At 30.5% G+C, this 15895-nt stretch overlaps 1 protein-coding gene across 1 annotated transcript in view; it reads right to left on the reverse strand.

Annotated features, from left to right (window-relative positions):
* LOC139526451 (uncharacterized) overlaps positions 1-15063 on the reverse strand; it is a 33679-nt gene extending 18616 nt beyond the window's left edge. Inside the window, exons 1-2 of the mRNA XM_071321600.1 lie at positions 14997-15063; positions 14286-14644 (exon numbers count right to left, since the gene is read on the reverse strand). Coding sequence (XP_071177701.1) covers positions 14286-14644; positions 14997-15063 — 426 coding nt within the window. The remainder of the gene's footprint in view (positions 1-14285; positions 14645-14996) is intronic.
* Between the last annotated feature and the right edge of the window lie 832 nt (positions 15064-15895).

The following is a 15895-nucleotide window of genomic DNA, read 5'->3' on the forward strand; positions in this document are numbered from 1 at the left end:
GATATAATTGTGAAAGGCTTAAAATTCTAGATTTGTATTATAAAAATTATAGTTTTTTTCAAGGAACAACTATTTCATTTAGCATAGGTTTTTATTGTAAATAGTGCATGGTAGTATTAATCAATTTACTTCTTAAAAAATAAATGTACAGTTTTGAAAATCTTTATTAGCTTAACTAAAAAAGTTTAATACTTATACTTACAATTAAAAAATGTTTATTTGATAATGACTGCTGTATTCATGTTTTCTTTTTGAACTCGAATTTTATTTCTTTTGTTAATATTGTGATAATTGGCCCCTTTGGATTGACAGGAAGTAGATAATTTAAAGTATGTATTTATTTCATTTACCTAATCTGTACGGGAGAGATCCGTTTGCGCCAAAAATGCGTTCTTTTGCGCCACAACTTTTTTCTCCAATGTTACGTTTGCGCCACCTGTTTTAAAATTACATGGTATCATTTGCGCCAAAAATAAAACATACGATTGCGCCAATTAGAAAAAAAAATGACTTCCCTCCTCCTTTATTTGGACTTGGAACTGGCAGTTTACACGGCAAATGTTTCCTTTTCTGAAACATACTTTCTTCTTACTACTACTAAAATAATTTGGCGTAAATGATACCCATGAAAAACTGTAATTGGCGCAAAAGGACTGCTGCCATCTGTACTTGGGCAATATGATAAAAGAAAATTATCTAATTAGAACAAACCAAAATTGGGACAAATATTTTCTTTAAAATAAACAATTGTTGGTATATGTACTAATAAAATGCAATTAATATTAAATAATACTTTTTCAATTAAAGAGATGTTTTTGACTAATAGCTGAAATCCAACTTTAGTCTCAATTCTAAATTCTTGATTTTTAAAATTTCACCAACTCTAACCTAATTACATCCTTAAGGCGCAATTTATTTAATTTTTTTTACTGAAGAATTCTGACCTATATGTAAGTGCATGACCACTTTTGACGGTTTCTGTTAAGACAAAACTTGCTTAAACTCTTGCATCAAAGGTTCTATACCAAATAAGTGTTTTGTAATGACATCGTATACCAATGATCTTGAAAAAGAGCCAAGGTCAGGTTCCCAATAGCGAATAATGTGTTTTTTGCCATATTTTATGGGTTTTATATGTGATTAAGAGCTTTTCGATGTATTCTTTAGAAAGGTACGATGATAATGATTTAGTACGCCAGACGTTTCATATACATAGGACTCATCAGTGACGCTCAGATCAAAATAGTTATATAACCAAACAAGTACAAAGTTGAAGCGCATTTTGGATACCAAATTCAAAAAAGTTGTGCCAAAAAGGCTAAGGTAATCTGTGCCTGGGTTAAGAAAATCCTTAGGTTTTCGAAAAATTCAAAGTTTTTTAAAGAGGAAATTTATAAAAATGACCACATAATTGATAGTCGTGTCAACACCGAAGTGCTGACTACTGAGCTAGTGATACCCTCGGTGACGAAACCTCCACAAGCAGTGACATCCAGTTGAAAAATATATTTTACATTTCGTAAAGGAAAGACCTCTTAACTGTTAAAGAATAATTGACATTTTAATTAAGGTCTTTCCTTTTCCAAAATTGAAAGACCTTACTATAATGGTTACAGTGTTTGAATGATAACCAGGTTTGACAGTTTCGGAGGGATTACTCTGAAACCGACAACATTTTGCGACTCACAGCCTGAGATATTAATAACACCGATACAAAGTATGAACCTGAAAGCGACACATGTTACGGTTAAGGCTGCTAATTTCGTCAAAGTATGGCGGAAAAAGAATAATAATAAAAATTAAAAACCAATTGTTCAGAGAACAATTAAAAGTCTTTCCAAATCAAAGAAATTATGAAAAGAAGCAAGTTTCCTCATACTGATTCAATAAAAGAATGGTTTTCATATACTTTTGAGATAAAAAGGGGAGATAATGTGCTACTTCCGGTAAAGTAAATGTCACTTCCAGTCTCATATGATGGCTTCTTTAACAGTGATTCCAAAAATATAAAGTTTCTAATATACTTTAGTCTTTCAACCCGGAGATAATTGGCCACTTCCGGTTTATCGAAAGTCATTTCTAGTCTTGAGTGATTGGTAATTGTTTTTAAATTACAAAATATATGAATTCTGAGTACTTTTTCAGGAAAAAAGTGCAAAAATTGCTACTTCCGGTTCCTTCAAGGTGTCTTCCGGTTGTCATTTTTCAAGGTCATATGTCACTCAACCTTTTTTTAATGGTCATATGGCTTTATAATGAACCATGTTGAAGTAAAAAGATATCCTTATAATTAGACATTTCAGGGACAATAACTCCTATTAGATGCCTTTGGATTGTTTCAGACCAAACATAACATACAGTACTACCTGTGACTTTATCTTATTAATGGTGGCCATAAAAAATATGTTCACCATGGTGGCCCTATATGTTCATCATCATACCCCTTGTTACTTTTTTAATACACAAGGTATTAATCAAAAACTAGTAAAACTAGTCAAGGATAAAGGGAAATCTTGGATGCATTGAAGTGTTAAAATTATGTAACTTACAGGTCATGTGTCTCAGGTAAAATATACACGTATGTGTTTGTCAAATTTATTAAATGTGATTATAACAAGAAATTCAAAAGTTAAATAAATAATAAAACTAGTTGTAAAAATAGCTTAATGAAAAAAATTGTCTCATGACTATTAGTTTTGATATTATCCCTTTTATATGATTTTTAAACAATTAAAGTTATTTTTTTTATATGTATTAAGTCTATTTTTTGGTAAGTGAAGAATAAATGAATATCATTTTCAAATATAACTGAAATTATTTACAATGCCTGCCTTTTTCTATTGAAAAGGTGTTTCTCAAATTAATTTTCTAAAATTAAAATGGTTTATTATTGTAGATAGACTGATCTGCATTCAAAATTGTCTTTAGGCCATTCTATCCTTTCTAGGAATTATATATTGTCAACTATTTTCTATTTCTAAATAATGACCATTTATTCTCTACCTATTCACACAATCAAGTTTACAGTTTTTATCATAAGTTTTTATTCTTAGATCTTTCTTTAATTTTTTTTTTTATCAAGGACTTCAAAAGTCTTATATTAATTCATTCAAGTCCCTGCAATTATTAACTTTATCTAAAAGGCCTAGGTCGAGTGACATATTCTTTGCAAATGTATACCAAGAATATGTATCATGCCAGTCCAGCACTTTCGACAATATAATACACCAAAAAATATGATTTAATTAATAGACCATAAAAGTGTCACCATCTTTAGAAGTCACAGTACTTTATTTTTTCTGGAAACAAATTTAGACAGAAATTAACTAAACTGAAAATAACATATTTGATAAGTTTTAAAACAATTTCTTTAAATAATTTCTTTTCTTAAAATTCACTTTATTCAGATATTAGAACATTTTTCATTATGATTAGAATTTTTAATGAACTTTTATCAAATTTTGATGATAACTAGGTGGGCATTTGGAAAATAAGTCTTTTCAGTGATTGTTTGTGCACAACTCTTGTTTTGAGATTTAAAAATAAAATAGATAAACAAAATTAGTTTTTTCCTAAACCATATACATGTATAAATGATACTTGTAGTTTTCGAAAATAATATTACATGTATTAGATGTTATCAAAATTTATTGCAAAAGGATTGATATTGATCATCTTATTTTGTTAAGAAACTGACTTCCTTTCTCAATTTTATTGTTTAATTACTTTCATTTTTTTTTAAATGTCATTGGCATGATTATTAGTTATTACTTACCAAGAAGAAATTAAAAGAATAAGAAACAAAAAAGTAATCAGTAATGAAAAAAACCAAACATAAATGAAAAATAAAAACAATTTAAAAATAGAAATTTAATAAAATTCAAGACAAAAAAAAGTAATAATTAATTGAGTAAAACAATATTTTATTCTACATTTTCAATAAAAGGTGAAATGTCAATTTTAAAAGAAACCTGAGTTACCTGTACAGGTAAATTTTAATGAAACATACCAACTTAAAACTCCAACCCTGATTGATTTTAACAGGTAACATAATCAGATAACACATCTACCTATGTTTTATGACCCCCAATAAATGGCCAACATCTCAAGATTGAATACCCCAATAAATGTTCACCATTGGATGTTGACCATGCAAGAGGGTGGACATAACTAAGAGGATGTCACAGGCTGTACTGTATCTTCATTACAATAAAGCAAACATTTTGCACTTGTTCCTTTATATATATCTTTAAAAGTGTTTGAGGAAATGCAAAAATAAGCAAAATGCAAAATTTAGAATTTGACCTTGACCTTTGACCTTGACCTCATTTTCTAACTTAGGGACCACAAATAAAAAGAGTCCAGGATTATACAGTTAAAGGTTTATAAGTTAAAAAAAAACCAGCAAATTTATTTTGTAAGGGTAGATAATTCCTATAAAATCGAATCGCTTTGATCCAAAAGAGGGACGAAAGATACCAAAGGGACAGTCAAACTCATAAATCGAAAATAAACTATCAAAGCCATGGCTAAAAATGAAAAAGACAAACAGACAAACAATAGTACACATGACACAACATAGAAAACTAAAGAATACACAACACGAACCCCACCAAAAACTAGGGGTGATCTCAGGTGTTCCGGTAGGGTAAGCAGATCCTGCTCCACATGTGGCACCCGTCGTGTTGCTTATGTGATAACAAATCCGGTAAATAGTCTAATTCGGTAGTTCACATTCAGGAAAGGGAAGAGGATTATAGTTACGACGTAAGGAACATATCCGATATCATTTATGAAACGGGTATTCCATAACGGTCAACAAACTCGTAATCCAAATTAGCTAAAAATTCCTGAGAATGTAACGAACAATTTGTAAAAAGAATTTTGTTGCTATCTTTTTTTGTTACGAATGAGATGCACACAGGTGATAAACAGTGAATAGGGAGATAACTCTTACGAAGAAAATCGTTTGTCTTAGCAGGCTGAAATTTAAAAGAGGATAAACAATACGATACAATATTACAAATATCTAAGTGACATATTGCGAAACAAACATTTATCGCAAGAACAAAATTTGGCGGGAAAAAAAATTAATAATAATTAAAAACCAATTGTTCAAAGAACAATTGAAGGTCTTCCCACCATGTCATTTCGATCGTCAAATGATAGCTTATTGTACGCTGATTCCAAAAATATATGGTTTCTATACAATATTTTTTAAATAAGAGAGATAATTTGTTACTTCAGGTTTGGAAAATGTATACTTCCAATAATATTTGCATATCAACTTGACACTGATTCCAAAAATATCTGGTTCTATATACTTTTATATTAATAAGGTACAAAAAGGCTACTTCCGGTTTACACAAGGTCACTTCCGGATGTTTTTTTCAAGGTTAAATGGTTTGATACCTTTTGCCAAAAGTCTCATGGCGTTTTCATGTATACATATGAGATAAAAGCAAAGATCAAAATCTAGAATGTCAAATTAAGCTTTGACCTTCAGATCAGTTTCAAGGTCAGAAACCAAGGACCTCAAATCAAAAGACCATCGGTCTTAATTATATTTGGTTAATGACTTATATTTTTAAATACAAGAGTGGAGAAAAATCCCTTTTTCGTTCAACGTAGTTTGCAATTAAGATTAACGTGTTACGACATGTCGCAACTCACAATTAGTAAAAGTAATTTGTTGATATCTTGACCTTGACCTTTGACCTTGACCTATTTTTTTTTTTTTTGGACCAATGACCGCAAATCAAAAGATCCTAGCTCTTTATCACTTATGGTTTACAAGATAGAAATGCATATCACTTATATCAAATGCATAAGGGGAAATGACTCTCATATGGAGCGTTCATATTGCTTCGGTCAAAATAGGACAAATCATGCGAAGGATGTAACGAGCAATTTTATAAAATAAATTTGTCGTAAACTTTTACGTTTGCGAAGGAGTAGTAGACACAAAGAAAACAGTGTTTGGGGAGAAAACTCCTACAAAGAAAAGTATTCGGTTACGCAGGGTAAATTTCAAAAGCGCATAAACTATTCGATATCATATACCAAATATCTAAGCGACATATTGCGAAACAAATATTTATCGCAAGAACAAAGAAGAAAAACAATAGGTCTTTCCACAGAAAAGTGGAAAGACCTAATAATAATCAGAACAAATACAATAGGTCTTTCCACAGAAAAGTGGAAAGACCTAATAATGATTATAATCAGAATAAATTCAGTAAATAGGTAGAAAAAAGCGAAGGGTAAAAATTGTTCAGGACCAGACCCTGGTTCCACAGTGGGTTGGCCACCAAAACTCAGAAAAAGTAATTCATAGCCACCTAAGATATTTACCAATGATCATCAATTGATATAACTTTGAAAATGCCACAAGGTCAAATTTATATGATGACCTTTGACCTTTAACATTACAACTTGTAATGAAATAATCTCAGAAACCCTTAAACTAACAGAAGTTTTCAATAGTGAAAAAGGTTTGGGTAAATTAAGGCACAACTTTGTTTCAATCGTCCTGTTTACGGTTTCTGAAAAGAAAATAAGTTTTTACTATATAACCAAAGGTCAAAGACCCATGGGGTCTTCAGCAATAACAGAAGGGACCAGTGACCTTGCCAAAGGTCACAAGGTCAAATGTCAAAGTCAAGTCAAATATAGCCAATTAAGTGATTTAACCTTATATAAAGGATCATAGTGTGCTATTTAGCTTTTTATCATTGACCTTTGACCTTACAACTTTTTATTCGATATTTCAAAAACGATTATACCTAGAGAGATAGTAAATAGAGAAAAATGTTAAGGTGGCAAGGCACATTTTTTTGTACATGATGACCGAAGAAATTTGACGCATCCTTAAGGGCATAACAGTTTCTGAAAAGACAAAACTAGTTCTAACTCTTGAACCAAATGACCTAGACTTGGAGGGTCTTTTATAATGTTATTGTGGACCAATGACATTCACAAAGGACACAAGGTCAGAAGTTAAAGTCATTCCGTAAATAGCTAATTTGTTAATTATTATGATTATTATTATTATTATAATTAGTATTATTATTAATATGATTATCATAATTATTATTATTGTCATTATTATTATTATTATTATTATTATTATTATTATTATTATTATTATTATTATTATTATTATTATTATTATTATTATTATTATTATTATTATTATTATTATTATTATTATTATTATTGTTATTCTTCTTATTAATATTATTATTATTATTATTATTATTATTATTATTATTATTATTATTATTATTATTATTATTATTATTATTATTTTTTTTATCATCATCATCATTATCATCATCATCATTACTATAAGTATTATTTTATTATCATCATTATTATTGTATCTTTCCACCTTTCCGTGGAAAGACCTATTGATTTTCTTGTGCTGTATTTTTGTTGCTTATTTTTTTGTATATAATATCATATAGTCTATACGCTTTTGAAATTGACCCTGTTTCACCAAACACTTTTCTTTGTAAGAGTTATCTCCCCCCAAACACTGTTTATCTTATTATGAAATATCCTCTGCAACCGTAAAAAAAAGCGACAAATTTTTTTTTCCAGCTTTCTAATTATATCCTCAAAATGTTAGGTTTTATTTTGACCGAAGCTTTATGAAGACTCATATCAGAGTTATTTCTCTTTTTGTCTATGAAATAATTGAAATATATTTGTAACTGGAAAACCATAGTGATGGAGGCATAGGGTCTTTTGTGGTCCTTGGTCCATAAAAGCAAAAATGGGGTCAAGCTCAAAGGTCAAGGTCATGTTAAAAATGTGGATTTTGGCTTGTTATCACTTTATTTTCAGAAATCTTATAAGATATGGACAAAATATGTTTACAGAATTGTTAGTTGCGACATGTCCTAACACGTAAACTTTAGTTGAAAGGGTACGGAAACATAAAATGGTAGCTTTCTCCCCCATTATATTAAAAATTACACGTATGGTGATATAACTCATTCATCATATATAATTGAGACCTAGGGTCTTTTGATTTAAGACCCTTGCTTAGTAACTTTGAAATAGGGGTCAACGTCAAAGGTTGATTCGACGTTTTATATTTTGACCTTTGCGTTTACCTCATATATATATTTATACATGTATGATAAAGCCATGGGACATTTGTATTAGGTTGCAAAGCCTTTTGACTACGAAAAGCCATCCGGAAGTGACGTTTTGTAAACCAGAAGTATCTATTTTTTGCATTACATTTATGTAAAAGTATATAGAACTATGTACTTTTGGAATCGGTGTCAATTAAACTATCAAACAATACCGGAAGTGACATTTTTCAAATCGGAAGTAAAATATTATCTCCCTTATTTATATTTTTTACATAGAAACCATATATATGTTGTGTACAAGATGTAAGTTTGTACAAATTATAATTTGTACAGGGTTTTTGTACAAGTTATAAGTTTTTTGACACCTACCTTCTTGCAACAGGTGGTACAGGTTTAACTTATAAAATGTACCACTGTAATGCTTTAAATTCAAATAAATATACGTCAACCTAACATTTAATGCTATTCTCCTTGCCTTCAAACTGGAAATGAGGATACCTGAATGGTTTAAATTCTAATTTTCTTTTTTTCCGTATACCATATTCATATCTATACACATGGAAAAAAGTATTGCAACACTTTGATTTTTTAAAACTTGAAAAATCAGTCTTTTATTTTTGATGGAACATGATAAAATACTTGTAAAATAATATTGAAACATAGTTAATGATAACATTGGCTTTAAAACGAACAAAAAATGTATGAAAAAAAATTATTTTATCTAACCAAAATTTTTATAACAAAATGAAGTGTTTTTTGTACAAAAAAATGCATTTTACAACTTTTACTGTAGTCGAACTTTACAATGTCAGACATTTCAAAATTAATCTTTAGATGATTGTTCACATCATGGTTGATCGTTATACGCCAAAGAATTAGTACTTTGTGTGCAGCCTCTATTCAAACGGATAACCGCATTTTAACGTCTTCTGATTCCTGTCATAAGTCGACTAATTTGTTGTTTAGCTAGAAGCAACCATTTTTGACGAAGGGTATTGTTTATTTTATGACTTGCTCGAGCTATCCGGTAAGGTGCGACCGAGACTTTAGGAATCAGCGTACATAAAGCTGTCATTTTATCTTGGAATTGACATTTAAAAACAATTTTAACATTTTTCATATCAAAATAGATCCTTACTGGTGAAAAGACGTTCGATTGTTCTCTGACATTTGGTTTTTAATTATTATTATTATTATAATTATTATAATTAGGTCTTTCCACTTTTCTGTGGAAAGACCTATTGTATTTGTTCTAATTATTAGGTCTTTCCACTTTTCAGTTGAAAGACCTATTGTATTTGTACTGATTATTAAGTCTTTCCACCTTTCCGTGAAAAGACCTATTGTTTTTGTTCTGATTATTATTTTTTTGGTTCTTCCGCCTAGATTTTGTTCTTTCGGGGTATTATTATTTCACACACAAGATGTCGCTTAGACATAACGCATATGATATCGAACAAACTATACGCTTTAAAAACTTACACCCTTGGACAGAAGACTTTACGTTGAAAGAGTTAACTCCCCAAACACTGTTTTTCTTGTGTCAAGTACTCCTTCGCAACCATCAAAGATAACAACAAATTTATTTTACCAAATTGCTCGCTACGTTTTCAGGATTAGGGTGACTATTTGGACTGAAGCTATACGGAGACTCCATATGAGAGTTACTTCCCCTTATACATTTGATATAAGTGATATGCATTTCTAACTGATTAACAAAAAGAGATATAGGCCTAGGGTCTTTTAATTTGAGGTCCTTGATAAAAAAAAAATGAAAATTAGGTCAATGTCAAAGGTAAACGTCATATGAAAAAAAAGGGTTTTGGCTTGTTATCACTTATTTTTAGAAATCTTATAAGATATCGAAAAACATATTTTTACAGAATTGTTAGTTGCAACATGTCGTAACAAGTAAAGTTTGAACTGAAAGGGTACATAGACATTAAATGCCAGTTTTCTCCCCTATTTTATTTAAAATTACACGTATGGTGATATAACTCATTTGTCATATACAATTAAGACCTAGGGTCTTTTGATTTGAGGTCCTAGGTCTATGACCTTGAAATTGAGCTCAAGACCATATGTTAATTTAACATTCTAGATTTTGACCTTTTCTTCTTCCTCATATGTATACATGATAAATTCATGGGACTCTTTGCATAAGGTTGCAAGCCATTTGATCTAGAAAAAGCCAACCGGAAGTAGCCTTTTTTTGTACTAAATTAATGTTAAAGTATATAGAACCATATCTTTTTGGAATCAGTGTGAAGTTAACAATCAAACATTACCAGAAGTGACATTTTTGCAAACCGGAGTTTAATCACCCTTATTAATATCTTTTTGTATACAAACCATATATGTTTGGAATCAGCGTACATTAAGCTGTCATTTGACGCTGAAATTGACATTTAAAACTAAATTTTAATATTTTCATGTCAAAATAGATCCTGATGGTGGAAAGACCTTCAATTGTTCTCTGAACACTTGGTTTTGAATTATTATTATTATTATTTTCTTTTGCAAAATTTTGTTTTCGCGTAACATTTTTGTTTCGAAATATGCGCGATATATATCGAGATATTTCTGATATAGTATCATACAGTTTATGCGCTTTTCACCAATTCTAAGGGGAATAATTTTCCCTGTAAGAGCTATCTACCCGAACACTGTTTTCCTTGTTACTACATTTCCTCAATAACTGCAAAAGAAAGCGACAAATTTATTTCATAAAATTGCCCGTTACATCATTCGCCTGATTTGCCCAATTTTACCCAAAGCGATATGAATACTCCATATGAGAGTTATTTCCCCTTATGCATGTGATATAAGTAATATGCATTTCTTACAGGAAACCATAAGTGATAGAGACGTAGGATCTTTTGATTTGAGGCCCCTGGTCAAAAAAATAAAAATAAGGTCAATGACATAGGTCAAAGTCATATTCTTAATTTTGATTTTCGATTTTCAAAAACTGTATCACATATCGACAAATTATTTTACTAAATTGTGAGTTGCGACATGTCGTAACATGTAAATTTTGTTTCAGAGAAAGAGCAGACAATAAATGGGAGTTTTCGACCATCTTATATTTAGAATTATGCGTAAAATGATATAACTCATTAACCATACATACTAAAGACCTGTGGTCTTTGGATTTGAGGTCCTTAGATACTGACCTTGAAATTGATGTCAAGGTCATTGATTCATTGGATGTTCTTGATTTTGACCTTTGATTTAAATTTATGTTTATCTATACTATTAAACGAGAAGACCTCATTTTTGGTGTCGCTTCTCTTCCTTCCACAATTAATCAATCATCATGCCTCTGTGTCCCATAGGTAACATGCATAGTCGCATTTGTCATCCATTCTAATGATTATTCAGATTGAGTTATTTTGGGAGAAAAACGACAAAAAAGGAGTCCGGAAATGATTCCGTCATCAGACTGACTTTTAGTCATAGATAAGACTTCCTGTTTGAAACATGCGCAAATACAACCAATCGTATGATAGATAACAAGAAAAATAAATAAGCCAATCAGAGCGTTCTCCATTTCATGGTGTTTTTGCAAGAAACACAATTATTATACCTCCTTAGAGAGGACAATTATTGTTCGCGTTTATCTACCTTTAAACTACGATTATACTTCTTTAATATATAGAGAATCTCGGTATTCTGTCTACTGTTTTTTTTAAATGGTTACTATTCAGGGGGTCATACCAGTTGCATATATATTAAAATAAGTAAAACATGTGACACAAGTACAACCAATCGTAGAGCGTTCTCCATATCACGGTGTTAAGATCGCAAAAATCACAACTATTATATCCTTAAGGGAGGACAAATATTTTTGGCGTATACGATTATACTAATTTGATATATAGAGACTCTCTGTATTCTGTCAGGGAATTTCTCTATATAATTTATTGTTAAAAGGGAAAATAGTGATTTGGAAAAAATTAAAGTAAGGTAGAGATTAGAGGGAGACATGACCTTTTTCGGGGCGTCAGGATCGGGTGTTTTTAAACGCGGGATTTGGGGACTGATCCTTACAGGATCCGGGAATATATTTTTCGATTTCGGGATATGAATTTCTTTAAATTCTGCATCTCGGGATTTCATGGTTTTATGCCCGGGATTTCGGGATCAGGACCCCTACGATCGACAACCCCTCAAATTAGCCTTAGTCGGTATTAGCCATTTATAATACATGATTCAAATCCTACCATTGGTATATTAATAAGGCTCTAAAAAAGCACTGATAGATTGTCATAGAAGTATATTTTTTAGACTAATGGTCTATATAAGCAGTTACATTTATTTCATGTTTGAAACGGTGCAAATTTTTAATTTGATTTGACTTTATCAAAAGAAGCATTGTAACAAAGGAGAAGAATAATTGTGGTCGTAAACCAGAAACACGAATATAATTGAATTTAACAGAAAGGAAACAAATATCGGACTTTGGAAAATGGGAGATACCTTTTATGTTATTCTCAAAACATAATATCTTTTACAAAAAATCGTCCTACAACAGTTCACAAGCTGTCTATGCCCGCGATTTCGCGGGTGTTTTCTAGTACATCTTAAAGCAGAAGGAACTGACATTTTAAACTGAATTTTAATGTTTTCCTTTCAAAATATATTGTTAGAAGTGGAAAGACCTGCAATTGTTCTCTGAACAATTGGTTTTTAATAATTATTTTTTTTTTCCGTTCCTGTTTTTTTTGTTCTCGCGTGAAATTTTTGTTTCGCAAGATCTCGCTTAGATATTTCTTATGTAGTATCATACAGTTTATGCGCTTTTTATTTTTACCCATTCTGAGCCGAACAATTTTCTTTGTAAGAGTTATCTCACCGAACACTGTTTTCCTTGTGAGTGCATCTCCTCTGTAACCATCAAAGAAAGCGACAAATTTATTTTATAAAATTACTCATTATATCCTTCGCATGATTAGTCCTAGTTTGACCGAAGCGATAGGAACACTCCATATCAGAGTTATTTCCACTTATGCATTTGATATAAGTGATATGCATGTCTATCTTGTAAACCATAAGAGATAAAGACCTTTTTTGATGAAAGGTCCTTGGTTCAAAAAATGGAAATTAATTCACGGTCAAAGGTCAAGGTCATATTCTAAATTTAGAATTTTGCTATTTTCACCTATTTTTAAAACCTTATAAGATATCTACAAATTATTTTTACTAAATTGTTGGTTGCGACATGTCGTCATATTTCATTTTGGTTGAGAAACAAAAAAATCTAATATTTAGAATTATGGGTAAAGTGATATAACACATTAACCATACACATTAAAGACCAAAGGTCTTTTGATTAGAGGTCCTGAGTTTATGACCTTGAAATTGAAGTCAAGGTCATATATTGATTGTACTTTCTAGATTTTGACCTTTGCTTTAAAATGAATATTTATACACCATAAAGCAATAGGAACTGACGTTTTAAACTGAAGTTTGATGTTTTCCTTTCAACTTTTATTTTTAGAAGTGGAAAGACCTTCAATTGTTCTCTGAACAATTGGTTTTTAATTATTATTAGCATTTTGTGATCTTTTCACTTTTCGTAAAAAGATCTGTTGCTTTTGTTCTGATTATAGTTTTTTTTTCTGCTGTCTGATTGTTGTTTTTTATTTGTTCTACAACATATTGATATCATCTTTTGGCCAATGATGTTGTTCAGTGATAGGGGTTTCAAACTCACCCTGTCTAACATAAGACTTACTCTTATGAAGTCATCTACCCACGTCGCCTTTTTCTTATTTTTTTATTACTCTGCAACCGTAAAATATTTTAACAAACTGTTTTCACCAAATTGTTCATCTACTCTTTATAATGGTTTGATTAAGTTTAAGTGATGTGATCGGTTAACATTATATGGGAGTTATTTGCCTTTGAAAATTTGAAATAGTTGATATGGTGTATAAATGCACACATTATAAGTCATACCGACCTAAAGGCTTTTGATTTGGAGTCCTTGGTCCATTTTTTTTATATTGAGGTTAAGGTCAAAGGTTAAGATCATGTTCTAAATTTTCAATTTCGCTTGTTATCTTAATTCGAAAGAAACTGTAACAGTAAATGATAAGATGTGTTTGCCAAATTATTGTTTACGATAGAGCGCAACTTCAACCAGTTTATGTCGAAGTGTTTTTGGTCAACCCTTATAGAAGTTTTCTTCACGTCGTCTTCTTCTTCTTCTTCTTTTTCTTCTTCTTCTTCTTCTTCTTCTTCTTCTTCTTCTTCTTCTTCTTCTTCTTCTTCTTCTTCTTCTTCTTCTTCTTCTTCTTCTTCTTCTTCTTCTTCTTCTTCTTCTTCTTCTTCTTTTGTTATTGTGCTTGTTCTAGTTCTTCTTCTTTTGTTGTTCTTCTTCTTCTTCTTCTTCTTCTTCTTCTTCTTCTTCTTCTTCTTCTTCTTCTTCTTCTTCTTTTCTTCTTGTTCTTCTTCTAGTTCTTCTTCTTCTTCTTCTTCTTCTTTTTCTTCTTCTTCTTCTTCTTCTTCTTCTTCTTCTTCTTCTTCTTCTTCTTCTTCTTCTTCTTCTTCTTCTTCTTCTTCTTCTTCTTCTTCTTCTTCTTCTTCTTCTTCTTCTTCTTCTTCTTCTTCTTCTTCTTCTTTTTCTTATCATTATTATTATTATTATTATTATTACTATTATTATTATTATTATTAGGTCTTTCCACTTTTCTGTTGAAAAACCTATTGTATTTGTTCTGATTATTAGGTCTTTCTACTTTTCTGTGTGTTTCTTCTAATTATGTTTTTTTTTCTTCTGCCTAATTTTTTTCTTGCGATAAATATTTGTTTCGCAATATGTCGCTTAGATATTTCTAATATTGCATCCTATAGTTTATGCGCTTTCAAATTTCAACCTACTAAGACGAACAATTTTCTTTGTAAGAGTTATCTCCTCAAACACTGTTTTCTTACATTGTGACTGCATCTCCTTCGTAACTGTAAAAGAAAGCGACAACTTTATTTTATAAAATTGCTCGGTATATCCGTCGCATGATTTGTCCTATTTTGACCGAAGCGATAAGAACACTCCATATGAGAATTTTCCCCTTCTGCATTTGATATAAGTGATAAGCATTTCTATCTTGTAAAATATAAGTGATAGAGACCTAGGATCCTTTGATTTTTGGTCCTTGGTTAAAAAAAATGAAAGTCAGGTCAAGGTTAAAGGTCAAAGTTATTTTGGCTTATTTTTGCATTTTCTTCAACACTTTAAAGATATGTATATAAAACACAGGTGTAAAATGTTTGCTATATTGTAATAAAAATACATTCCATTTGGTCTGAAACAATCCAGTTGCATCTTATAAGAGTTAATGTCCCTGAAATGTTTAATTATAAGGTTAATTAATTATTACTTAAACTTGGTTCATTATAAAGCCATATGACCTTTAACAAAAAGTCGGGTTACATATGACGTTGACAAATGACAACCGGAAGGGACCTTGAAAAAACAGGAGGTAGCCATTTTTGCAGTTTTTTTCATAAAAATACTTGGAATTCATATAATTTGTAATGTAAATACATAAACTTATCACTTAAGACTAGATATGACTTTCGATCAACCGGAAGTTGCCAATTATCTCCTGGTATAAGGCAAAAGTATATAGAAACTATATGTTTTCGGAATCTGTGTAAAAGAAGCTATCATTTGAGACCGGAAAAGATATTTAATTTACCAGAAGTAGCAAACTATCTTTCTTACTTCACTCAAACGTATATCTAAACCACTTAAGTATTGCGTCCGTATAAAGTAACTA

Source organism: Mytilus edulis, chromosome 6 (assembly GCF_963676685.1).
Source record: "Mytilus edulis chromosome 6, xbMytEdul2.2, whole genome shotgun sequence".
Classification (NCBI taxonomy): Eukaryota; Metazoa; Mollusca; class Bivalvia; order Mytilida; family Mytilidae; genus Mytilus; species Mytilus edulis.